A 26,474-nucleotide genomic window follows, 5' to 3' on the forward strand; every position below is an offset into this window, starting at 1 on the left:
GCGGTCCCGGCCCCTCCCCGCCTATAAGAGCGCTGCCGGCGGCGCCCCCTGCTCCTCTGCCCGCCGCGCCGCTCCGCCGCCCGCGCTCCGTTCGCGTTCCGCCGCAGCCTCGCGCCCCGGCCCGCTCCGTTCCGTCTCGTCTCTCTGTGTCCGTGCCCTCCCGTACCGGCGCTGCGCTGCGCTTTCCCCGCCGGTCGCCCCCGCAGCCTATGGCCCTGGAAGGCGCCGCTGCCGCCGCCTGTATTTCTGCTGTAGGTTCCCACATCCCTCTTTAAAAATTCCGCCTAAAAAGAGAAGACGATTTACCAAATCTTTCGGGCCGTTATCTCACGTGAGTACTGGGGCCGGGGCTGCCCCACCCGCGCGGGGCACCCGGGGGCCGGCGGGAAGCGGGGCCGGGGCTGAGGCTGAGGCCGCCGTCACGCTGCCCGTTCCCAGCCAGGGCGAGCCCGGCTGTCCCCTCGCCGGCGGAGACAAACGGAACGCGGGGGGGATGAGTCACGGCCGCGGTAGCCCCTCTCCCCTGCCGCTGCGGGGCCGCCGCCGCCGCCCGGCGCTTTGGGGCTGCGTCCCGGGGATGGGGTGGGCGAAGGGAGCCCCGGGCGGAGGGTCAGCGGGCGCCGCGCTAACATGGCGGCCGGCCGTGCCCGCCGAGCGGCGGACGGGAGGGGCGGGCCGGGCGCCGGGGCCGCGCTGCGGCCGCGTCGCGCTCCCGCGGGGCTCGGCAGTGAGCGAGCGAGGGGGCCGCGGAGCGAGGGGAGCGGGTGGGGGGCTCGGCGGCGCCGGCGGCCCCAACATGGCGGATCCCCGCGGAGGGGCTGCGTGCCGCCTACCCCGTCCCCCGCCGGGGCGGCGGGGGGAGTTCCGTGCCGCCGGTGGGTCCCGGCGCCGTGGGGAGGGCCGGGGGTCCCTCGGGGCGAACGGGCTGTCCGGCACGCTCTCCCCGGCACGCCGGCCCCGCTCCTGTCACAGCCGCCCGCAGCGCTGCGGGCCGCCCTGCCGGCCGCGGTCCTGCCGGTAAATGACAGCCGGAAAGGAACGCGGGGCCGCCGGAGGGGCCTGGCTGCCGCTCAGGGGAGCCAGGGAGGCAGAGGTGCTCGCGGCGTGGCCGAGGCGTCTCTCCTCCTCCGTTTCGCAGAGGCCATGTTGTGTGTCTGTAACCGTGGCCATCCATCCGGGTTCCTTCCCGAGCTGTCACACCTCTCCTCCCCTCACCTGAGCCGCTCCCGAGGTGGCCCCGTGTTACCTCGGCTGTCCCTCTCAGTGTGGCTGATGGCAGCGCGGTGACAGCGCGAGGCAGGAGGCTATGGCACAAGTCATGCGGTGTTGCACAAGTGGCTCTTTCCGGCGTGAGAGCAGAAATGACGGGGCACGTTGCCTCAGTACCAGGAGGAAAAAAGGGGAGTCCTTTGCTCCCAGTCAGCTGTCTGTGGCCAGCGATGTTCCTCCTCCCGAGAAGCAGAGAAGGCAGCAGAAAAAAGCTTGTCTCAAGGATGCACCATTTCCCCTCTCCTTGGTCAGTCAGCACAGCTGCAGGTTAGGTGCTGCAGCTCCTTCTGGAAGGCTCCTGTCTAGGGCTTAGCCTCCTCAACGTGGCTGCCTCTGATGGTCCTGGTTGCTCAGCTGGCTGCTGCTAGCTGTGCTGTGGCTTTTTGGGAAGCATGGAGCAGAGGGTTGAGTTGTGGCCCAAAGTGAAGCATGAGTGTGGGTGTCAGGGTGTCCCACACTGCTGGTCACAGCAAGCTGCCATCATGGTTTGGAGGGGGGGGAGGAGGGGGGCATGTAACATGTGGGTAATGGGGGCTGCAGCTGTAGGACACCTGAGATGGGTGAAGGAAGGCACTGTGGCTGTTAGTAAGCAGCACCATGGATGTCAGAGACCCATTCAGATCCCAGGGAGGTGCATGTCTTTGCCAGGAAACCTGGTTATGGTGAAGAGGAAAATGAGTGAGCTGAAACCTTCCTCCTAGCTCTTCCGATGCGCATCTCTTGCATGGTGGAATCCTGCACAACCCATGCATGCCAGCAGATGGGAGAAGCAGAGTTTCCAAGCTCTGCAGCAGTCTCCAGTGACTGAGCATGATTTGGTTGTGTACTCCCGGTTGAAAATAGCCACCTGGCACCAAAACACAGCGTCCCACAGAGCGGGATAGCTGGGTCTGCCTCCTTTCCCAGGCAGCAGTGCGGCTGGCTCTCTGTGCTGCATGGTGGTGGGTTGGGGGATGCTGCTCAGCTTCAACCCCCACCCCAGCTGTTGGGTTTTTGGCTCTGAAGCCCCGGCACTCGCTGCCATTCTTTCCTTGATAAATGTGAGAGACAGCAGTGCTGGGGGGGGTGGTGGGGGGTTGTGAATAATAGTAATGGTAGGAGGGGTTTGTTCCAGTCTGGACTGGTCCAGTCTAGTTCTTCTCTTCCTGTCACCCTGCAAACAATGCTGCTGCTGCTGTGGCTGATGCTTGTGACACTACAGCCCCCTCCCCATGTGTTTGGAACTGTGGCGAGTGCAGGGAGGTGCCCCCTTTCTCTTCCCCCTCTGCCTGCAGTGGGCTGAGCACACCGGCCTCCTTCCTTCTCAGTGCCAGGGGAGAGCAGGCAGCCACCAGCTCCCAGGATGTAAAACCCATGAAAAAGAGAGATTTCCACAAGAATTTGCGTGGGGTGGCATTGTCTGGTGGCAAACAGCCATGCAAGATTTTCTCCTGCTTTACTGGAGGCAAGATGAAGGCTCACTGTGTCCTCCGGTGCTGCAACTGCGTGGAGGCTTATGGTGTGGGTTAGTCTGGTGCTGGTGGCTGTTTCTTTTTATTTTGTATTTTTAAAGAAAAAGCTGTTGCAGTAATGCTCAGCTGGAGCGTATGATTTGAGAATGATTCAATCTCTCCAATTAAAGGAGAGACAGTGTGCTCTGGCAGGGAGTTTATACTGTCTCTTCCTGAAGGGATGCTTAATCATGTAATGGACTAATTCGGGTTTAATGGCAAATTTCAGTTTGAAATGCAGTTGATCTAGTGCAGGAGAGGGATGATGGGAGAACTGCTGGCAGACCTGCGTGTTCCTCAGGACAGGGTGCACAGCCACACTTCCCTCAGACTGCCTCACAGAAATGCCTTGGCACTGGGCTGGAAAAGACCCATTGTACCAGAAGAATAGCTTGTGTTATTTGTGGACCTGAGGAGCTGGTGCCTCTGAGTCTGTCTGTCTGCTTGTGTGAGGCCGCTTCTAGATATTTAGGGTTTGGCTCCTAGATATTTTATTTCAGATAATTAGATTTTTTAATTATTATTTTTTGTTTATTTTGGAACTTGAGAGATGCAGTAGATCATTTTAGCAAAGAAAATGAATTATGCTCAGTTTTGTAGGCCTGTCTGTGTCAGGCTTGGGATCTGAGGGCCATATCAGCTAGAAAGGGCTCAGGCTGATGCTCGTAGGGCGCGTGATGCTGACACAGTTGTTTAGGAAAAACTCTGATCTTTGAACAGCTAGGGTTTTTCTTGTTCCTCAGGATAATGTTATTGGTTTGGTACGAAGTACAGCATAGCTCATCAAGCTGCATGCAGTCAGACTCTAGGCACCTGCTGGTATATTTACAGATGGTATATAAATACATGCATATAGGTGTCACTTGAGTATTAGAAGGCAAAGCACATACCCATAACTTCAAGCTCACTGCTAAGTGAAGAACACTTGTATACCTACTTTAAAACCCTTATACAGTGGAACTCGTCATTTGTGCTTCATCACATAGACAACATTGGCGTTGTCCATGTGAATTATGGGCATCTGCTACGCCTCTGTGGCTTAAAACGGTTGTCCTGCTCTACTGCAGCAGAGCAAACTAACTCTTTGTTAGTTAAATTACTTATGGAGCCTTATGGAGTAAAGTTGGTATGCTTTAAAATCATATTTTCATCTCCAAATGTCTCCTTCATGCAGATTTGCGAATATGAAATAAGTCAGACCGTTTTCTATACACTTGTGTAGATTTTCCAGACAAATAATCTTTGTTTAAAGGAAATTCCAAAGGGCTTTTGGAACTTAGAGCAGTTCATGATTAACATACTACAGAAAATGATTGGATTTCATTCTGACTTCATGGAAGCTGTGTCTCTGCGTGCTTTCTTGGGCATGCAAGAGCATTTATCAGAAGAGTACTGCTGATTATATTTGTCCAGAGCATGTCCTTTTATGTGCTGCAGTAAAGGTCACACATTCCTCCTAGAAGTACCTGTAGTCAGTGACTTATTCAGTAGGAAGGTAAACTTAATTCAAAAATCATTGGAATTTGTACAAGTTCTTGAGTATAGTAAGTACAGCATGACAACAGTAAAATGGGGCTCCTGGCTTATTTTAAGAAAGTGCCGTTGTATGCATAATCTGAAAACAAAAAGTTACTGACTTCTTGCTTTAATGAAAGAAAGGGATGATAAAACACATTGTATATACATTAATTCCAGATGGCAGAATTCCATAAGCTCCATAATTCGATCGCAATTTTGTTGGTGATATGAAGCTGGGAGTAATGGCAGACATGCCAGAGGACTGTACTGCCATCCAGCAAGACTCGGACGGGCTGGAGGGTTGGACAGAGGGGAACCAAATGAGGTTCAGCAAGGGCAAATATGGAGTCCTAGACCTGGGGAGGAATGATCATGTGCATCAGTACAGGTTAAGGCCTGACCTGCTGGGAAAGAGCTCTTCAGAGAAGGACTTGGGAGTCCTGGTAGGCAGTGGGGGGGGACCATGAACCAGCAGTGTGCCTTTGTGGTCAAGAATGCCAGTGGTATCCTGGGGCACGTCAGGAACAGTGTGGTTAGCGGGTTGAGGGAGGTGATCCTTCCCTCTACTCTGCCCTGGCTGCATCTGGAGTACTGTGCCTTGTGTTGGGCTGCTCAGTTCAAGGAAGACAGGGAACTACTGGAGAGAGACCAACAGAGGGCCGGATGATGATGATGATGAGGAGCCAGAAGATGATGAAGGGCCTGGAGCCCTCCCCTTTGAGGAAAGGGTGACACCTGGGGCTGTTCTTTCTGGAGGAAAGAAGGCTGAGAGGGGATTTCATTAGTGCCTATAAATATCTAATGGATGAGAGTTAAGTGGATGGGGCCAGGCTCTTTTTGGTAGTGTCCTGTGGCAGAAGAAGGGGCAGTGAGAACAAACTGGTGCACAGAAGTTCAGTCTGGACATGAGGAAAAACATATTTACTTGGATGTGAGCACTGCAGGCTGCACACAGAGGCTGTGGAGTCTCCTTCTCTGGAGATCTCAGAGCCCACCTGGGTGCTTTCCTGTGCGACTGCCACAGGGAGCTGCTGTAGCAGGGGGATGGGCTGGGTGATACCCAGAGGTCGTCCTGTCCAACCACTACTATTCTGTGGTAATATCTCAGGTAATTTTGAGTAGTGAAGCTTATTTTTAATATTATATACTACAGAATGCTGATGGTAATTTATAGCTAAAGCTGAATTCTCTTCTTGCTGTGGAATAGTTACTCTTTAGTTAGAGTACAGTCGTTTATCTTTCCAGTAGCAAGAATAACTGGGGAAATATACTTTGGCGGTTTGCTGTAATGCAGTTGAGAAGATGATTGTTTGGGTTAAGAGAAGCCAGATCTTTGTAGTCTGCACATGTAGTCTCATTGAAATAATGAGAGCAGCAAAGACTTATTTATTTTTTTTTTTTACAGTACATTGGTACTTTCTGGATTTCATGCCATAGACCACAACAAATTTGTGGAAACTTCAGCACATGCTGGGTTTTCACACAACCAGTTCTTCTGTATTTTGTTTATTTCTGTGAAAGGGATGGTTTCTTTTAGAAGGAGTAACTTCTTGGCGCAGCTGGTTAGTGTCTCTTGACTGCTTTTTGTGTTCTTCATACTGTTTTGTCATTGCTTTGCCTTAATTTTAGCCATGTACTTTAGAAAACTGCTTTGTTGTTGTGTGTAACAGCCTTAGTCTCTATGGGCCAGCCAAGATGTTTCCTCATTCTTCATGGCAAGCATAGCTTTGTTTCTTTTTCATGTCTTGTGTATGGTGTTCAGCTTCACTATTTAAAGCACTTTTTTCACCCACATGCCACCTGGGTTCATAGCAGAGAAAGGGAAGGTAGCAAAGGAATTACCAAGTACAAATCATAACAATTACAGAGATACAGGTATTTCCAGGAGAGTGGTAAACATTGAGGCCTTCCTTAAAGCAGGAGCTCTTTGCTTCCAGGTTAAAGATCTTCCAGCTGAGGCAGTAAAAGATAGACACAAGCAAGCAGTTTCACATGCCCATTTTCTGCATCTCAGCAGTGCATCATACATGTGACTTGGTTTCACCTGGAGCTTACATTCACAGCTGAAGACAGCACTGTATGTGATTGTAGACTTTCCTAAGGGGAAGTTGCAGACCTCCTTATATGCGGAACTGAAAATGCATGTTACATCTTTGAACATAAAGTTTTTCTTTCATTCTGGCTATCAAATTTACCTTTGTATGCATTTCTTCCCACAGGGCAAAATCTCTGATCAAGTTTACAACTATCCAGAAGGCTTAGGAGAAGTGCTTTATAGAGAACAGTTCGACTTCAACGCTGAGCCACCTTGGGAACCTAGCTGATGATAGTAGGGTTCCATCTCCTAACTTGTCCATGTAAGTCTTTTTTCCTTGCCCTTCATCTGTATATGGGCAGATGAACACTTCCAAAACTGTGGATAGTATGTATTGGCTTTCTGATCAGCAAGATAACTCTCTTTATGTAGATTATTGAAAACTGAAAAATAGAAGTGTGCATGGTGTCCTGGGCTTTCATTCAATGGAGCACTTTAATTTTTGTACTTATGTAATTCTTTTTTCAACAGTGTTATCAGTTTCTGTGGGACTTCAAACACATGTGAGTAAGCTTTGTAAATAGTTACTTTTCTGAGCTAGGACCACTAGCTACAGAAACCCTAAAATAAAATGCAGTAGCTTCAGTCTCAGTGTTAGTCATGTGTTGGCACTGCTTGGCATTAACATCAGATCATGATTTTTCTGAGTACTTTGTGATTTCTGAGGGCGTTTTATGCTGAAATAGTTAAAATAGTTAAAATCTGCTATTGTAAACAGTAACTTGCTGATCGTGAAGGGTGTGCCGCCCCAAATGCCTGTCTCTATTATTTGCTGCTTGTTGTTCACTTCCACAAATAGTTGTAGTTGAACTGCTGTGAAAGGTGGAATTCTGTGCTGAATGGATATCATACACCAATTACAACAGCCTTTACATTTTAATAGGCAAGCAGTTACTAGAGCAGAACAAAACCCATGATGAATTAAAGCAAACAAATGCATGTAGCTGATTTTAAGGAGTACAGAAGACTCTGGAATGTGTGAGGTTATTCTGTTCTGTTAACATAAAACAATAGCTTCATACAGTTTTAACAATACCTTTAAATCATAGAATCGTTAAGGCTGGAAATGTAGCATCTGCATTGAGCTGATTTTGCAACAGTATTGCGTCTCTCCAGATTATTGTCTGGTATTTTTAATGTAAAACTCAACAATGAGAATGGTTAGGTGTGATGTACTGAACAAGGTACTGCTTGAAGTCCACAGCAAGTTTAACTGCTGGTCATGGTAGTGTGACTCCTAATAAGGTACTTACCTTGATGACAGTGCCCTATGAAAACAGAGTGGTAAGGGAAGCACAGGGTGAGCACAGCTTATTGTGATTTCTATCTTTTCTGTCCAGGGATGGGGTTCTTCTGGCTGTGTTTAAGACACGATGGAATTAGCCAAATATAGCTGGCTCTATAAAGAGCACTGTTCTTTTCACGTGAATATAGCTAGCAGTGAAAATTCTTTGAATATTGGTGGTGTTTTATTGGTAACTTGATTTTTGTAAGTGAAGAGCTAAAAGTTTCCTTGCTTAGCTTCTGAGCTGCAGTTCACCTCTGTATGTGGGTAGAATTGTCTTCCATGGTGGTTTGTGTTTCGATAGGATGAAAGTGAAGAAGCAGTTAAAGGATAGGAAAGACAGCAGAATTGTTAGGAAGAGGGAGGCAATATAGCATAAAAGGTACTGGAAGATAATTTGGATTTCTTTAAACTGTTCAGTCAGTATTACTTCAGGAGTTTCCTTCTTTATGGAGAAGGCTGTTCTCTTTACTGAGGCTGCAGCAAGTAGTGAGAGGTGTAGCTTGGAATGGAATGGAAATGCCAATAGATTTGCTGTATTCTGTGTGCTTACTTTGCTCTGGGATCTGTTATGTCTTCAGCACAAGTACACGGTATGTAAATGTAAGTAGTTCAGTATTGAATGTAGTGGTGATGTATGTAGCAGTGCTCTGTAAATGTTTGCCTGTAAGTCGGTGTGTTTTGATGTGCTGAAGCAGGGAGAGCTGCTTCAAACACAGCTGAGAAGTATTTGAGTTAGGCAGCTAGTTGGTAGTTTGAGTCCTGTTCAACTTGTGATTGAATGGAGGAAAAGGTCAGCTGAGCTTTTAAATGTAACTATTAATGTTATGTTACAACGGGACTTATATAAAAATCTTCTGTCTGAAGGTGTACTTATATTATATTAGATTTGCTTCCTTTCTAAATTCTTCCCCTTGTGCTTCTGTCCTTGTATTACACTGGAGAACAAGGAAGAATTTGGGATGTAGTTCTGCCTTGCTCTTCAGGCTCTGCCTTCCTGAGCAAACAACCTGGCAGCTGTGGCCTGAACTACTGGTCTTGAAAAGATCTGTGCTATTTATTGCTATGTCTGGTAGATCAGAAATGGGGGAAATTACCAATGAAAATATGACCTGTTAACCATTTCTGCCTATGCCCAGTGCAAGTAGCTGTTATTTGGACAGGCTGGCCTTAAAGAGACTTTCTGTCTAAATGGGGCTGGGCGGCAGTCATGAAACAGGAGAGCTGGAAAGGGAGTGAGGGGTTGAGGTCAGTGAGGAGATGGGAAGGATTAGAGGAAAGAGATCACTGTTTGCCTTATAGGCAAGGAGAAGTGTTAATATGTTACCATGCAAGTACATGTGCAAATCCAAGGATATTCCTACTGGGAAGCTGTGCTAAGCTTGTCAGCTTTCAATAATATACTCAAACATCAATGAAGAGGAAAGAAAATTCTGCAAAGTGTATCTCTTGCAGAAGGCTAACACCTGAGTGGTGCTCTGCCATGACCCTACTGATGGGCAAATTGAAGATGCAGAATATTCACTGTCATTGTAAACAGAGAAACCTGTGCCTTGATTGACAGCTGTGACTGAGTGATGTTCACTGAGTGAAACAGTCTCTTAGAGTCGTCTTTCAGGATACTCTGAATACAAATGGGTGTTTTTTGGTACTAAAAACAAAGGACTCGTTTCTACTTTTCTGGTACACCTGCTTTGGTGTCTAATTGGCACTATTAGTGACAAAATGTTCCTACTTCTTTCATCTCTTACTCTCAAAGAACGCCAGAACAGTAAGGAATGTGAGATGAAGCTCTCCCACCTCTTTGCAATTTTTGCACTGGTGTAATTGTTAATCTTATAAATATTTATATTGCCCAATAAGGCATGTAGCTGAGAGGCATTATTGGAACCTGACCAGTTTGCAGGGTCTTCATTATTTGCAGAGGAAGCTTGGAGTGGGGAAAAATAAAACAGCTTTTTTTTTTTTTTCAGACCAACCAATATGTAGTTCTGACAGTGTAATGAAAAATGCAAATGGTGTTTTTGTTAGGAATGTTTTGCACGTGACAAGCACGTGTTTAGGCACTTCTTGGAGTATTTTAATTTTCTTGTGTTCCAAATGTTTGCATTAATTGCAGTGTTTGCACATTTGAACTTTTATCTTGAAGTTCTTAATCTGGGAAATCATCATGCTAAATCCTGAGGGGCCTGAGGATGTATTGCTTACTTCAGAGGAAGCAGCTTTGTGCCTACATAGAAACCTCATGCTGTTTGACAGCTTTGATTGCCCTTATTAAATATACATCCTGGAGCATTGTGCAGGCTGACACTTTGGAAGTATAATAGCTGGTGAAGTTTGTAAAAACTATGACTTAGCAATAAGTCAACATTCCTAACGTGGCCTGAACTTTGTGCTCTAATCATCTCCATCTACAGATATAGAAGTCTGAAATCATCCTGATTTCCTTTTGCATGTGTTTATTACATATGCATTCTTGATTCTCTTCCTTCCTTTGAGGTTGGGGGCAGAATAAAAGTAAGGTTCTATAGTACAATCCCTAATCACTTTGCATCTGTTAAAAATCTCTTCAGAATGCACCATTTTGTGATGTTGCTGACAGTACTCTTAGGAATTTTGGTTTTCTCCTTGTGAAGTCTCCTTTTTCCTATCTTGGTCTCAAGAAGACTGAAGAGAAGTAATTTCTGCTTGCATAGGAGGCATGGGAGAAGAAAGGGATGAGCTGAGGCTGAGGATAGAAGTTGGTAGGCTAATGTTAGCTTTTCTTACTGGGTGGGTTTTGCAAGATGGGAAGTTCAGATGTCACAGGCATGCTTAGAAAAAGGAAGTGTTCTTTAGCAGGCTTGGGAAGATTGTACTCTGGTTTCTTGCAGGCTGTTTCATTTGCCTGTACAAGTGTATGGATTCATTTTCCTCTCTGCCTCTTGACCAGAAGGTGCTCTTGATAAAGTGAAGCATAGGAGACAGTCTCTTAGGAAGTGACTTGCATCAAAGCTACCAACAAGCTCTTGCTGCCTGATTAATCCTTGCTCTGGTTTAAAGTTGATGTGATCAATTAGTTGAGTGAAACACAAATGTTTTCACCATCTTTCATAGAGCTTTCTGCTTGTCTGAAACTAATATGTTCATTTTGTGCTCTCAAACATTTTTCCTCTACTTTAAGTTGAAGATGAAGTTAGATCTTAAGTAAATTTACCAATAAGTGTTCTTATTGTTGTTTTTGTTCTTGAGGAACTAATGGTGGTAGAAAGACTTCATCTCCCTCCATGCTTTATTTGAACCTGTTCTTTTCTTCCCCACGGGATCTCCCTAAAAGTTAAAAGGCAGCTTTTGGAGAAAAGTTGGCAACTTGTCTCTGTAAACTCTGGACACCAGAATCATTAAATACAAAAAATAAAATCTTTACTTTAAAAGTACTATAAAATTAGTCTAAATCCACTCCCATGTAACTCAATAAATACAAGGGCTTGGAGAGAGAGAGAAAAAAGGCAGCTATTGTTTAGACCAAGCTTGGTTTGCAGTCAGAGGCAGCAGCAATTAGCCTGCAGGGTGTGTGCATGTCTGCTGAGTCTGAAGTCTATTCACTGCTTGTTACTGGTGCCATTGAGTGTCCTCAGAGCTTCCAACAGTGCAGATCTGTGCACTCATCCAGAGGGGTGAACGGAGGCACACCATAGTGCAGTGGAAGGGACTCTGACTGTCTGCAGGCTTTGGAGTGTTGGAAGTGCCTCATAGTACAAGAAGGGTGGGAAAAGTAAAGAAAATCTAGTTAGTACCCTTTTACATACAAGTAGTTCTTCAAATTATTTAGTTTTGGTTTCAGACTGTTCAGCAGGCTTGAATAGGGAATTTGGAGCTTAGGGTCAGAAATGCGGAATTTGCCCAACAGTGTGAGGGAGGAAACCTCGCTCACTTACGAGGCTTCTGTCAGCCCAGTTGCTTCTCATGTGCATTCATGGTTGCAGCTAGTTAGAGTTCTGACAGATCAAATGTGGGCGGGGAGGGGCAGTGAGAAGCTGGAGTCATGGGAGGTCATCCTTCACAGAGTTGCCCTGCTAGAATCTGGTCATTGAGTCTTGTTGAACTGAAGAAAAAGTCATGAGACTGTCCGAAGGAAGCTGTAGATTGACATGTAACAAAATATATTTTTCCCTGAAATGAACACCTCTCAGTGTAACAAAATGAGAAACTTGTGGTTTTTGAGTGGCTAATGTTACCTGCTATATTTGAATAACCTGCTGAAAATGGAAATGGTTTTGCTTTTGCATGCGTTCAGGATGGTTGTTTACTTATTCCTCTTATTCCTCTCTTTGGGTATTTTTCTTGCAGCTGGATGACAAAAGATCTATTGTAGGAGAAAGAAAGTTTAACGTTCTGTTACACAGCTGCCAAGTTCCTGAGGATGCATGAAGGACTTTTAAACTTAGTTAAACATTGGGCTGCTTAAATCATAGCAGGAAGGAGTTATTCTAAAAGGTCTAAACTCTGCTGTTAACGTTTTAGATGTATTTGTTTGGGTTTTTTTTACCATTGGTTTTCTAACACTCAAGAATAGTATCAAATCTTCAATAAAATACTAATGCCAAATTACTTTCCAGGAGGAAAAAAAAAAAGGTTACTTTGCTTCTCTGCTGCTGGAAAGCAGGGTTACTTTATGGAGCTGAGTGTACTCAGTCCTTGTTTTAATTATCTGGGAAATCAAAGATGTTGTTGGACATACCTGTTTGGAGTGTGACAGCAGCTGCACAAATATGGTTGTAGTGTTCACATTTGTTTCATTGATCCCAAGTCAAACTTATAAGTTAGGTTTTTTAAGGGAATTTCATCTGTTACTCACAAACTTCAAAGGAGGTAGAACTCTGCATGCGATTTTCCTGGCCGTTGCAGTGTCTACCACCTAGACATTGTTTTTATAATTATGATTTACTCAGCACACTGATGTCAAGATTTATCTTACTCTTTCATAATTGTTTTGGATCTGCAGGATTCACTTTGTGTATGACTCACCTAACGCAAGTATGCTGAATAAGAGGCATACTTGTCTTTATCATTCATCTCCTGAATGTAACTGATAGTTCTCATTGCCACCGAGTTGAATGCACCTGGCAATAAGTCATTCTTCTGAGAAGCAGAGCTGGCATACCCAAAGTGAGCTGTGCAGAAGGCACACAAAGCTCGTGCCAGGGTTTTCCTTGCTACTGTATATGATGACAAGATGGAAGAGCAGCTGCTCCGAGCTGGTTTTCTTACTGTAGCTGAGTGAAAAGAAGCTTCATCAACATTGTTAACAGTGATTTTATTTACTTATTGTGAGGAGGCTGTGGAATAAACATGAGCCAGGGCTCATGTCATGGCCTTGGGAGCATTTGAAGCCAGAGCTCTCCTTAACTTGTAGAGTCTCAGTGAAGTATTTTTTTTAACCTTCAGCTGTAACGTTTCTGTCGACATTTCTAATTAGAGAAATGTATGATTTTTGAAGGCAAATACAGATGTCTTGAGAAAACAATCAGCTTTGTTTAGTAAACACTATTCCATTTCTGTCAAGAGATGAAGAATACGCTTTGTGCCTTTTTTTCTCAGTGACTTGTGTTCTCTTTGTCCAGTTTGTTGCATAATTTAAGGACCCGGATATAAGGCTTGGAAGCCCATCCCTTGTGTTTCTTGGTTTATGACTGTCGGCTTTGCGGAATACGGCTGAGATGAAAGGATTTCTCGAGGATGCAAATTACTCCATTGGCCTGTTGGATGAAGGAGCAACTCTTGCAGATGTTATTGACAACTGTATTTATGAACATACTCATGTAAGTTCTATACATCTTCCACGTCTTCTGGTTTAGTTCTCTTTAAATCTTCAAAGTAGGTCAAGGCATTTAGCGCTGATGAGCTGACAGCAACAGAGGAACAGTCGGCTAAAACTCACTTTACAGAGTAGTTACCTATTCTCTATTCTAACTCTACTTTGCTATTGTTTGTTTGCTGTAGGCTGTGTTCTGCTGGGGAAATGTGGGCAACAGTTGTTACCTCCTTTAGCATGGCTAGCAGGAAAGTAACCTTGCTGATGTATTAAATGTAGGTTTCTATCTCATTCCTTCAAGAAATGTTACTGATAGAGGGATTTAGGCCAGGAACCTGAAATTTGACAAGTAGATATTGCAGAGTTAAACAATCTTTTGCTTATCCCTTGAAAGTGTGCCAAAGTTTGGGCAAATAGCATATGCTGAGCCAGCTTAAAGCCATTTCTGCGGTCTGACACGCTCATGTGGTTATATGTCTTCCCCACGTCCTCCTTTGTGTAAGAAGTGCACGTAGAAGGTATGAGGGCACATTGTGAGGTGCAGTTTTTTCTTCTAAGAAAATAAGCTGGTCTGAAAACTGTTAAGGCTTAGTAATCCACTGGAAAAAAATAACTTTAATTCTGTTGTACAGCAACAGTTTTATTGAAATAAGACTTCACTCATTTCTTAGGGCGTAGGCAGATGTTATGGACTTTGTTTTGTAGACAAGGCTGTAGAAAGAGCTTTATGAAGAATGAAGTTTCACTAAGGAAGTCCTGTATCCTCAATATGCCGCATCTATGAGTTGTTCACTTTTTCCCTGGGTTTATCAGAACTAATGTTCCAATGCAAGTGCTCAACTATAATAAAGCAAATAGCTAAATCCCATGGCCTTCTGAACTCAGGTAAAGGATTCCCAAATCCTGATTCCTAATATTCTTTTTCTGTCTAGCAAATAAATAGGTAAACTACTGGCAACATGTCATGTCTCCAACCACTGGCTGGCTCACAGAGGATAGCTGCCTCCTGCTGCTTTCATTTACTCCTTTAGCTCAAGGGGTAAAGGCGTGTGCCATGGATCTAAAGCTCCAGATCCCATTCCTGCTGGTGACCCGTACAGGGGGTCAGTATGCTTCCACCCGATGGAATTTCTATTTGTGTTTTTTTTTAAAACAGAAATAAAGACTTTGTGTACAATAAGCCACAACAGAAAGTTTTGTATCTGCAAAAGTCAAGTGCTAGAATTAATGTGTGATGTACAGTCTTAATTCAGATTGATCATGTATTTTGTGCTGGTCTGTAACATGAAGGAGGCTATTTGTTTACAGGATTGTTACTGAGTGCACATTTTGAACAAATACAGAATGATCAGTTTGGATTTAGGTCCTCTACATCGACATCATGACTTGGTATTAAGCAAGATTGTGGTGATGGATGCAAGAGAGGGACTGTTGCAGTTCCCAGAGAATTGTGTCTTTTCTTTAAGGCTACGTACTTGACTCTGCAACCTTAACATGTTGAACTTGGGTATCTAAATTCTGCTTCAACTTTGTGCTCTGTAAAACACGGAGAAAACAGTCTCAGTACATTTGAATACATGAATTATTAGATATTATCAAACAATTTTTCAGTAAAAATAGCTGGATTCTAAAATAATGGTATTACATTATTGTATACTGGGAAAAAATATATATCTAAGCTGCAAATCATGTTGAGACTGAATGCTTTCATCCTACTGGATTCTCTTCCTCCAAAGCATTGCAGACATCTAAAAGTACTGAGTTGGAAGTGATTTGTAACCTATTCTTTATTTCTAGATAAAATCAGTGTTTGGCTTTCAAGTAGTACCTTTTGTCCAGGAATTTCAGAGTATTGTCTAGAGACAGCATTCATAGTGTCTTTGAAGTGGTAGGTATTCCCTTTGATTTCAAAGCTAGTTCAAATTGCTAGGTGAAATCTTAAATGAGAATTGCTCAGGGTCAAACCTAAGTTAATAGGAGGAAAAAAGAAAAACATGATTTTTTTTTTTAAATGACTTTTTCATAGGTTATTTGTGTCTTGACAGCAAACTCACAATGTCAGAGATTTTATTTTCCTAATTTTGTTTTTTTAGACTGGAAGAAGAGCATTTTATGTTGGTGATCTTGGGAAACTTGTGAAGAAAAACATACAATGGCAGAATGTGATGGCACCAATAAAACCATTTTATACTGTAAGATGCAATTCTACTCCAGGTGTACTTGAACTCCTGGGAACCCTTGGGATTGGATTTGCATGTTCCAGTAAAGTAAGTTTCTATTTACTGTGTGTCTGTGTCTCATTTCTTTCCACCTCTCTACTGTTTTAACATCAGTTTCTGGTATTAACTCCCATGTTTACATGAAGGAGTTGATACTTTAAGTTATACTATGTAACTGGTTGTTGAGAATCTATACTTCTATCCTAGAACTGGTGGTTGGTTTTCTCCTTGGCTTATTTGAACTGTTTCTTACAGTACTGGAGTGCACATAATAAAGACTTGGTAAAGATACACACGTGACTGATGAAATCTGTTATATGTTCCTGTCTTTCAGTCTGAAATGGCATTGGTGCAAGGCCTGGGCATTTCTCCTGAAAATATTATATATACAAATCCTTGCAAGCAAGCTTCTCAGATAAAGTATGCAGCAAAAGCTGGAATAAACATCATGACTTGTGACAGTGATATTGAGCTGAAGAAAATTGCACGTAACCATCCAAATGCTAAGTAAGTGTCAGAATTCTGGTTCTGTTTCTTACGTGGTAGAAACTTAATTTTGCCAGTGTTCTGGGTTGTTTGTTGAGCTGCAGCAATGATATTTAGGTCCTTAATGCAACTCACTTCTTTTTTTTTTCTCTTCTCTTTATGGCACCTCCCTTGAAGGTAGGGTTTTTTCCTCTGGGACTCAGCACAATAATAAGGCCCTTGTTTTGGGAGAAATCTTGTAGGATAATCTTCTTATAAAGATGTCAGACATTAAGCTTCACGAGTTAAACACCTTGTCATCTGCAAGTCCATTCTCTTCCTATTTTGTGCTGGCTTCAGTATGTTCTGTTTTAAAGTTAATGGCTTTAGCCAAAGCCCAGGTGGAGATTATCAGCAAACGAGCTTGTACATTGAGTCCCCCCTAGGGCTGGGATGTGCCATGAGGTCTGTCAAATACCTGTAGGTATTTCCCACAATTAGTGACTCCAGTTCTGTTTCCAGTTACTTATGGATTGACTCAAAAGCTTTCAGTTGAGATCATGAAAGCTGATATTCTGGCTGTTCAGACATTGCTGCCAGTGCATAGTGGCTTCCTTTGGATTGATAGATACTTGCTTACGCCATTAAGCATCACCTCCCTCACATACTAAGGCTTTTGCCATGGGCTACATCTTTTTAAAATAAACAAGAGCCTAAGTGAATGTTATATTGCTTCCCAGTAACTGATGTTTTATAGCTTCCTGCAGACTTCATCGGAGCACACTTAAAAATGGAATTCCTGGCATTCTTTACAAAATCCTTGATTGTAGACAGTCCTTAAAGATTCACATCATCTCAAAACTGCGGCCATAGCTGAAGAATTGGGAAGATTTTAGACTCCAGTGTTTGGGGGACTGCTTATACTGCATGGTTGGGGTTTTGGTGTCTCTGCTTTCTTTTTTTTTTTTTTTTTTTTTTCAATCTCAGGAGCTAATATTGCTGTTTGTAATGATTAAATCTCATCCTCGTGCAGCCTGGCAGTGCTTTGCATGCTGGAGAGTACTTCCTGCACAAAGAATGTAATCTCTGATAAATAATTTGTGTACAATTTTGACATACTTGGTGCGTTTGAGTGCTTTTATTATGCTAAGGCTGTCGTCTCTATCATTAGCGATCTACCAGTTCTAACTGGTGTCTTCATGGTGTTTTACTAGGGGGTTTTAAATTAATTCCTTCAAATCTTATCAGCCTCTTTCAGCAGGTGCTCTCTATATCAATGGCCCCAGCACGAGTAGTTAAGGTGTGTGTTTTTCTTGAGACAGAAAAATGGCAAAATGGGAAAGCAGAATGAAGGAGTTGCCAAACTGTACTAATTCTCAAGGATCCCACAGCTTAGTATATTAAAGGTTCCTGATAGCAAGGCACAAGAAATTCTACAGAAGAGTTGCAGATTGCCATTAAAGTTTTCTAGAAACCTTAACTCCAGCTCTCCTACGTGGTAGAGTTGTTTGTTTGCCCTTGGTTTGGTGTTCTTTTGTTGTCATTTTGATTTAAATTCTCTTAAAACTTTGGCACTGATTAAAACCTGAATACTGAAGTGACAACTATGGATTTTCTTCCATTTTCTTCCTTGCTGTAGTTCCAAAATGTCACAGTCTCTATATAGCTGTGTTCTTCTGATGTGTGGCAGTTACAGCCAGGCTGTGTCTGTTCACAGAGCTGCTTCACTTCAGCTGCAGAGCTTTTGCCATTGGTTTATGCTCTCCCTCTTGGTTAACTGTGATGTGCTCTATGTAGTCTGTATGTATTTATTTATTCATGATGCAGCTTTTCCACATTGTTAATAGAGTGACCCTCTAGTCCAGTGGATGGGGGAGGCTGCAGATTTTCTTAATGAACAGCAGTTTGATTTCCCAAATGCTGGGGGTATACTTGAAGAGGTTTTGATGTGAACGTGCCTTTGCCCCTCAGTGTTACTTCAGGGCAGCAAACTGTCAGCAACTGACACTGCAGTTTGCCGGTGCTGCCCAGATGTCAGCTTTGAGCAGAGGGTGTTCTCGCTGCCTGTGGCTGTTAGTGCTGCTGCAGTGCTGCTCCAGAAGAGCTGTAGGAGAAGCATGGCAGGGGGGACAACCCACACCTCTCTCCCAGTTACTGTGCCCAGCCAGAAATGGGGGGGCCTGGGGGAGGAGAGATGCATCCAGAATGCGCTTTGGGTCAGACCTGGTTCACCAGATGTTGTGTTTGACCACATCTGAGATGTAACCGACTGAAGGAGAATCTCTGTGCGCTCCTCCTGGGCTACCAAGAGGACAGAGAAGGGAAAAGCATATTACAGTCACATGTGGTTTTATGGGCAAGCCTATTATGTCAGAAGGTAACATTCTCTTTTATTACAGCACCCAACAGACTCTTGCTGCTACAATAGAGTCTTAGTTGCTGCATTTCGAAATCCCTTACCCTTGTTGGCTCCATGTTTTAGCCCCTAATTGCTAGTTTTTTCTCTGTACAGGATTGTTTTTACTAGGTTCACTTGACTCATCCATCGATGGAGCTGGAGTACTGACAACATTATCAACATACTTCTGACAGTCTTCAGGCTTCACATGTGCTGATGATGTAAACCAACTGCCCCAATCATCTTCCCCTTCTCTTAGGCTCTTACTGCACATTGCCACAGAAGACATCACTGCTGATGAGGAGATGAATATGAAGTTTGGCACCACTCTGAAGAACTGTAGGCACCTCATGGAATGTGCTAAGGAGTTTGGAGTCCAAATAGTTGGTGTTAAGTGAGTAACTTCATTGTTCTCTGCTGGCTGAGCTGATGTTTGTGTGATGTGTTCATGACTTAGAGCTACAGCACAAAAAGGCTTTTTTTTTTTTTTTTTTTTTTCTCCTTTCTGGCACTTTTTTAAAATAAGGAATTAAAAATTCTAGATCATGAGTTTTTGCTTGCAAGCTGAGCACTTGTATCCAAGCAGAAATTAGTATGAAATACAATAACTATTTCTGACATCAAAGCAATTAGAGTACTAAAAATCTTTCTATTAGTGTTAAAGCAGAGTTTGGAAGCCTTTCCTCTCCTAGCTGTGTACTCCATCTTCCATGATAACTTGTTCTTTATTTTGTTTTCTTTTTTCCAAGCAATAAGCAGCAGAACAGATCTCATGCTCTATCATCAGATACCTTGCATGATTTTGAACAATGTGAATACAGTATTGGATTTTTCAGAGTTGGGTCCTGTGTTACAATTTGGTCATGTCAAGGCATAGTATTCAGAAAGGTTTTTCACTTGCAAGGGCAGGAGTGAATCACAGTATTCTGAGAGCTTTCAAATGGTCTGTGGAATTTTAGTTTTAAGTTTGACACAAAGATTTCACTGTTGGAAGGAAAAATGCATACATGAGTTTGTTCTAATTTCAGCTGCTGGTGTATGCTATGCTCTATGCTATGCTCTCGTGCTTTCAGGAAGCAATCAAACAAGTACAATGGGATGGGCTGTCAAAACAGCAAAAAAGTATTTAAAGCAAAAGTTGGATTTTTAATTCAAAATGAAACTGTTTTAAATCTGCCATCTATCCAAAACTGTTAAATTGAAGCACGGGAGTATTACACTCACTACAAATGACAAATCTGTTTGAAAATCATTAGATGATGCTACAGAGAAAATGAACATTTGCTTTAATATCCAGAATGTTTGCGCTAACTTTAACCAAGATGACAGCTTTTAGACATTTCAAGTTTAAAAAGCTAAGTTACTCATAACCTTTATCTCAGATTGGCATTCCTTAAATAAATGTACTTAGTGTGGTGGTGCAAATGGGTCTGTGTGTGGTCTGTCCAGAACCAGCACACTGTACAAGTCTTCAGAAGCCTGTAGGAGCACTGGTGCTTGGTTAAACACCTCAGTTACTACTGGTGTTCTGGTACTACCAAACTTTTTGGACAAGGAGCCAGAGGAGATTCAGGAGCCTGTGGGAGGGGAGGCATTGGTACTGATCTGCTTCCAATTACCTGCTCACCGGCCTGCTATGAAACTGAGACCTGGCCTGAGGTAACTGGATGGTGGGACATGCTCTTCAACACCTTCTTCCCAGTGCTGCAGACAGTGGGTGCTGTGAACAGTAGGGCCTGAGCTTGGGATGAGATTTGAATGACCTGGGAGAGAGGGTATGCAAGCAAGGCAGTACAAAGAGGATAAGACATGACTTCCATCAGGTACTGTTAGTAGTGGCACCCATGGAGGAGGACTTTATCTGCTTTGATAGCATAGACTGAAAAGTTCTGTGATAGTGGCTTTTTTTTTTTTTAAAATGAGACAATTGTAGGACATTCCTAGCAGCATGAGACTGTGAAGCTAGATGGACCTTATGTGCAAATCCAGTGGAAGAGAAGGCAGTCGTCATCTGAGTTGATGTGTTGTCACACAAACTTGCCTTGTGCTGTTTAAGGCTGAATTATTTCCCCTGCTGTTGTAGGTAGTGAACCTGTTTGCTTTGTCTGAAAGCTGCAAGGCTCTGTGTACTAACTGTGTTTTTTTCTTACAGATTTCATGTTTCAGGCTCTTGCAAGGAACTGCAAACATACATTCATGCTATATCTGATGCTCGGTGTGTGTTTGACATGGCTGTAAGTAGGATACTTTATCACACACATGTGCTGTGGTGGGGGATCCACTCTGCCCTAATCATGCTAACCAAACAACTACATTATTTCCACAGTGTATCAATGTAAGGAAAAGCTTTTAGTAAGGGGCTAAATACTTCATTGTGAGACATGTGCTAGTGGTAAAGCAGACTTGAGAATCCTAATTGAGGACAAAAGTTAACAAATGAATAGTTCGTTATGAATACTCCCTGATAGTGAGTAACCCAGTTTGCCAGTAGCTATAAAGCATGAAGTTTTTACAAGTAGCACTGGAATAAGTGTTGATATACTTACATAGCAAGTATCTTTGTTTTCTAAGATGACCTACTTTCCTGGAGAAGAATGAAGCTAAATGGCTGAAATAAATAACAGCTGCTACTTTTCCTTTCAAAAACAAAACAAAATATTCCTAGTTCTGGTGAAGCTTTCTTTCTTTGAAATTCAGATCTCAATCCTGCAAATTTCACAATTGGCTTTTTTCAAGTTGTTGTACAGCGTGAAGCATTTCTATCTTGGCAGTTATTGTGATGGAGGTAACTTGGTGTGTGTGATTTCTGAGGTTATTTGTTACAACATTTAAATGTTAAAAGGGGTCATATTTTGGTGGGGATCTGAAGGTGGCTGAAGATAAGTGGATCTTTTAAGGTAAATAAGTCTTGCTGGCTCATGTAAATAAGTCTTGGGTGTTTTATATGCATTTCCCACCTTGCAAAACCCCAAACTATCATTCTGGAAGTACCTCTTTATAAATAAGCAACTCATAACCTAAATAAAGAATCGGAGGGAATACGAGTTGATCTCTGCTGTTAATGTTGCAGTTAGTGTGTTACCTGTGACAGGTTGCACACAGGGCAATAGAAGTGAGGTGCTCACTGATCTCTGTCAGAATGCACCACCCTGGTTGGCAAACAATGTCTGAACACAATAAATGACATAAGATGGGAATTGGCATTTCTGTGGTACTTCTACTTGAGAGCTGTGCAACTGGGCTCTAATGACACCCTCGTGCTATTGCTACTAATTTTAATGAAATGGTGCTAATTTTTACTATGATACAGCTTGTTCACTAGACTGTTCTTTGCAAGTATGCTCCAAGTATAAATACATAGACAATGACTATCGTAAACAGCAATAAGAATGGCTTGTAGTTACAGTTGTTGTGTGCTTACATAATGTTCTGCCTGTGCATTTTAGGAAGAATTTGGCTTTAAGATGAACATGTTGGATATTGGTGGGGGCTTCACAGGTTCGGAGCTTCAGCTGGAAGAGGTACACCATTTGTCTTGAAAGCTGAAATTTGTTTTGATTTAGGAAGTCAAAATGTTTCTCTTTGAATCTGCAGTTAACATTAATAGCTGAAACTTATTCTAAATTCTGTGTTAAACTGTAATCCATAAGATCCAAATAACTGGAGGTCTTTTATTTACTTTTGTTTCCTCTTTACTCCTATTCACAATGAGTGAGTGCTGACTTCCATAATTCAATCTTTGAGATAACTTCTGTAAGGGTGGATTAGGCTACTGACTAATTGTTGGTGTGGTTGGCAGTTATGTAGCTGGTTACCCTATTGCATGGTCTGCAAAAGGATTGTTCAGCATGCTTTGGGTTGTAAATGGCACTGCTACAAAAACTTCTTGCACTTTGTTGTAGAACTGAAGATGAACCATCTTGCCTTCAGGTAGCTCTTAATGTGGATTTGGCCTGAACTGGGTCTATGCTATTCAGTTCTGCAGACAAAAGGATAACCTGTTTTGACTGTTATGTCTTTCTGAAGACAATCTTGAATGTAGGACAGTGAAAGCCATTCAGTGACAAATTGCTAATGACAATCAGAATTCTTTGTGAGCTTTAACTGTTCTGTTACTGTTCAAAATAGTGTTTAAACTTAAACCATGTACTTACTTATTGAAGATCTGAGCATCAGTATTAAACAACTTACTGTGTTTCTCATACAAAAGCTTTCAGAACCAACCACAAAAATGCACTTCTGGTGTTCTATTTCTATACAACTTTATCTGTTATGCTGAAAAAAATTTTGAAGTGACTTGTGTTATCTGAGTGTTATCCTTTAGCTTAAACTTTGGCTGGGAGAAGGGACTGCTTGATTCTCACTGGTGGTGCTCAGTCCACAGTATTTTAGCACGTTGAAACACTTTGTAAATTTGGCCCTTCTTGTAGGGACAATCCTCATAATAGAGAATAAGCTTTGTGCCATGCTTTTCTGAACTTTTTGCTTCTGACTGACAGTATGTCTGTATCTGATATCACATGTAAGCTGAATTTCATGTGTTTATCTGACTTAAACTTCCCAGGTTAATCATGTCATCAGGCCTTTGCTGGATGTCTATTTTCCTAAGGAATCTGGTATTGAGGTGATTGCAGAGCCTGGATGTTACTATGTTTCATCTGCTTTTACACTGGCAGTTAACATAATTGCAAAGAAAGCTGTTGATTGTGACAAACTTCTTCCTTCTGGAGGTAAGCAGTGTGTTTCACACCCTGTGAACTGGTGCAGATAACTGCACTCTCCAGTAAGAAAAAAATAGTTTGTCTTGGTGTATATTTAATGTATGCCTTGTACTTCTATGCCATGTAATCCATGTTTTTTGGTTCTGGCCATATGTTATCTGTGAAAGGTAACAAAGAAAGTGAGATTAGGCTTTTCTAGTTTACTTAATAGATTTGACTTGTCAGTGGTTAAGCCAAGATCACGTACTTTACAGAAGGTGCATTGGAAGGTTCTGTACTAGAATTACATGAAAATAGAGTGAGTTTTTTTCTCTGCTAAAGTAGATGTTGGATTTATATTACTCAGAGTATTGCTGAAGTAATTTTAAGTCTCACATCTAACGCTACAACTGAATCAATCTTGTTTCATACTGCTTACTCTGTTCATAATCTCCCTATTCTAATCATTAAGTCCATTTTCAGTAGGCAATATTTGATTTAAGTTGGTTTGCATGCATTTCTTTTGTGATAAATAGACTCTTCACAACCTGTTTTCTGATTTTTTTTTTTTTTTTTAACCTGCAGTGGAGCAAGCTAGGAATGACGATGAACCAGTATTTACATACTACATCAATGATGGTGTTTATGGTTCTTTTGCAAGCAAATTGTCTGAGAAACTGAATACTAACCCAGAGGTTCACAAGGTGAGTCCTTCTGTATTCCTCCAGGATAGACCTTATTATTGTTATAATTTATAGCTTACACACAACGTGTATATATTGTACATACAGTCTATATATGTAACTATAGGTTTATAAAATTATCCTGATGTATGCTTGAATATTGTTCTTATTGGATAACCTAAAGCCTGCACTGGTACATGTCTGTACAGAAATACAAGGAAGATGAGCCTCTGTTCGCAAGCAGCCTTTGGGGTCCATCCTGTGATGAGCTTGATCAAATTGTGGAAAACTGTCTTCTTCCTGAGCTGAGTGTTGGAGATTGGCTGATCTTTGATAACATGGGTTCTGGTACCTTAGGTGAACAGTCCACCTTCAGTGACTATCAGAGGCCACTCATTTACTACATGATGTCCTTCAGCGACTGGTAAGAAAATTCTCAGCAGTTGCAAGATTGTTTTTTACCCATTTCAGGAGTATACTCTTGCCTAAATGTTTAGAACGGCACGTACTGGAAGATGCAGGTGAGCCCACAAATGGCTGTGTGCTCTTGAGAGCTGTGATAAAGCTCCAGCTTCTTTAGGGTTGGCAAAGGAAAGCAACATATCTAATGTGGACTGTACATTTAGTGGTTGTTGTTTCTGAGTCATAGCTGCCTACTGCCGGATGGCAGCTGTTGAGGTTTCCCTAATAGAATTAGAAAACTGTACAGCTACAAAACTTTGCATGTGCAAACATGCAATTAGGCAAAACTAGGAACTTCCTAATAGGATTCCTAATTGTGACTTGCAAACAGCATTGTACCTGCCTGGATGCCTACCTGTGCGACCTGCTGTAGGGAACCTGCTTTGGCAGGGGGTTGGACTCGATGATCTCTGGAGGTCCCTTCCAACCCCTACAATTCTGTGATTCTGTGATTGGCATCGTAGCTGTAGGAAGGAAGGGTCACAGCATTGATGCGTAGATGGTACGAGTTGCATAGTGTTCCAGTCTCTAAGAAATACATTCCTGCAGATGTTCTGATGGAGTCGCAGCCTTCCTGCACCTGCTATGTTCACATGTAGGTGATTCTCCCTTCTGCTGAGACTGAAGTCAACATATCTAGAGGCGGTAGACTTAAAATGCCATATTCAGTATTAAGTTGTACACAAAGCTCCATATTACAACCTGTACTTTTCTGCTGCAGGGATGAGATGCAAGATGCTGGAATTGCTTCAGACACATTGATGAAGAATTTCTTCTTTGTGCCTTCTTGCATTCAGCTGAGCCCAGAAGACCGCTTTTCCACTGCAGCTTAAACAGGCATTAACGCTTCATTTAGACCTGCAGTTGCAAGTCTGTAGTTTGTCTGGTCAACATTCCAGTGTGGAAGAAATGGAACAATCTTGAAATTCAATTCATTCTCTTCAAAACTTGAAAAAATAGTAATAGCTAATGGGGACCAGGCAAAACAAGCTACAGCTACAATTCACCGGGGGGAGGGAGGGTTAGATAATGGCATCCAAATTTAAACTTATGTTTATTCAACCCCTGAGCGTTTAAATATGCAACAAAATGGATGACTTAGTGGAGATGGAAACCCATCACTTGGGTTCTTCAACAGTTTACATACAAGTACACAGTTTTTATACTAAGGATTCCTGTTAGAAAAGTCTTGTAAAGTTATTGTCTTTCGCCCAGATATATCAAATGTCAGTGGGAGACCAGTGTGACTTCATTAGATGTTTAGTGTATTTAGAATGTGTAAATTTGTGCTTTGAACTGTAGTTTAATAAATGTAAAATTGCATCATAGTATTTGTTGTATTTGACCCTTGATGTACCCCTTGTATGATTGCAATAAAACTTTGTGTAGATTTTCATGTTTTTCAGGATACCTTTGGGAGGGAGCAGGCAGAAGAGGTAGCTGTAGAGCAGATAGATGTCTACGTGATTGGGAAGCTGCCTTTTCTTTTGGCCTTTATTGCAGCTTGGCATTAAATTGTAAATAATTTAAGCCTGATAAATCTGTATAAAATGAAAATCTGAGTACATTTCTGGAAGGCTAAAATGCAAGTTGTGGTATTAATTTGGTGTTAATTTGTGGTGTTAATTTGATAGCATGACTATAGTTTCAGTTCTGACAGCCAATGGCAAATCCACAACAGATGACAAATGTATGAAGGAGAGATAGTGGTCATAACTGGTGCACGTGTAGTGCCCCCAGGGCAGCATGGGTTTGTACAGCTTTACAAGCACTATGAGTTCTGTAGCAGTTCTGTAGCAGGTTGCTAGCCATTATTATTTTTAGCATTCAATGAGTTGTCTGACTTTCAATTTCAACTTACTCTGTATAGCCCCAACTCATCAGAAGGGCCATGCAGGTCTTCAGACACATCAGTGCTGTCCTGCACTGGGCTTAATTTGAATATATCCACAAAATAAAAGTAAAGCACTGTACCAGAAGTACATACACCAAATGCACCAAGTAACTTGTACTGCTGCAACCACCCGGGGACTCTTTATTACTGGAGCCCTTTGATGTCTTCCAGCTGCTTTTCTTTCTCATTTTAACTCTGCCCC

General features: G+C 42.6%; 1 protein-coding gene across 1 annotated transcript; it reads left to right on the forward strand.

Annotated features, from left to right (window-relative positions):
• Nucleotides 1-45: 45 nt before the first annotated feature.
• AZIN1 (antizyme inhibitor 1) lies at nt 46-25,772 on the forward strand. Its single transcript, XM_048939038.1, has 12 exons — nt 46-331; nt 6,497-6,634; nt 13,261-13,458; nt 15,545-15,718; nt 16,005-16,177; nt 18,793-18,927; nt 20,686-20,767; nt 21,980-22,054; nt 23,098-23,263; nt 23,819-23,937; nt 24,126-24,340; nt 25,100-25,772. The coding sequence occupies exons 3-12, from the start codon at nt 13,357-13,359 to the stop codon at nt 25,209-25,211; spliced, it is 1,353 nt and encodes a 450-aa protein (XP_048794995.1). The 5' UTR covers nt 46-331; nt 6,497-6,634; nt 13,261-13,356; the 3' UTR covers nt 25,212-25,772.
• Nucleotides 25,773-26,474: the final 702 nt, after the last annotated feature.

The sequence above is a fragment of the Lagopus muta genome, chromosome 3 (assembly GCF_023343835.1).
Source record: "Lagopus muta isolate bLagMut1 chromosome 3, bLagMut1 primary, whole genome shotgun sequence".
NCBI lineage: Eukaryota > Metazoa > Chordata > Aves > Galliformes > Phasianidae > Lagopus > Lagopus muta.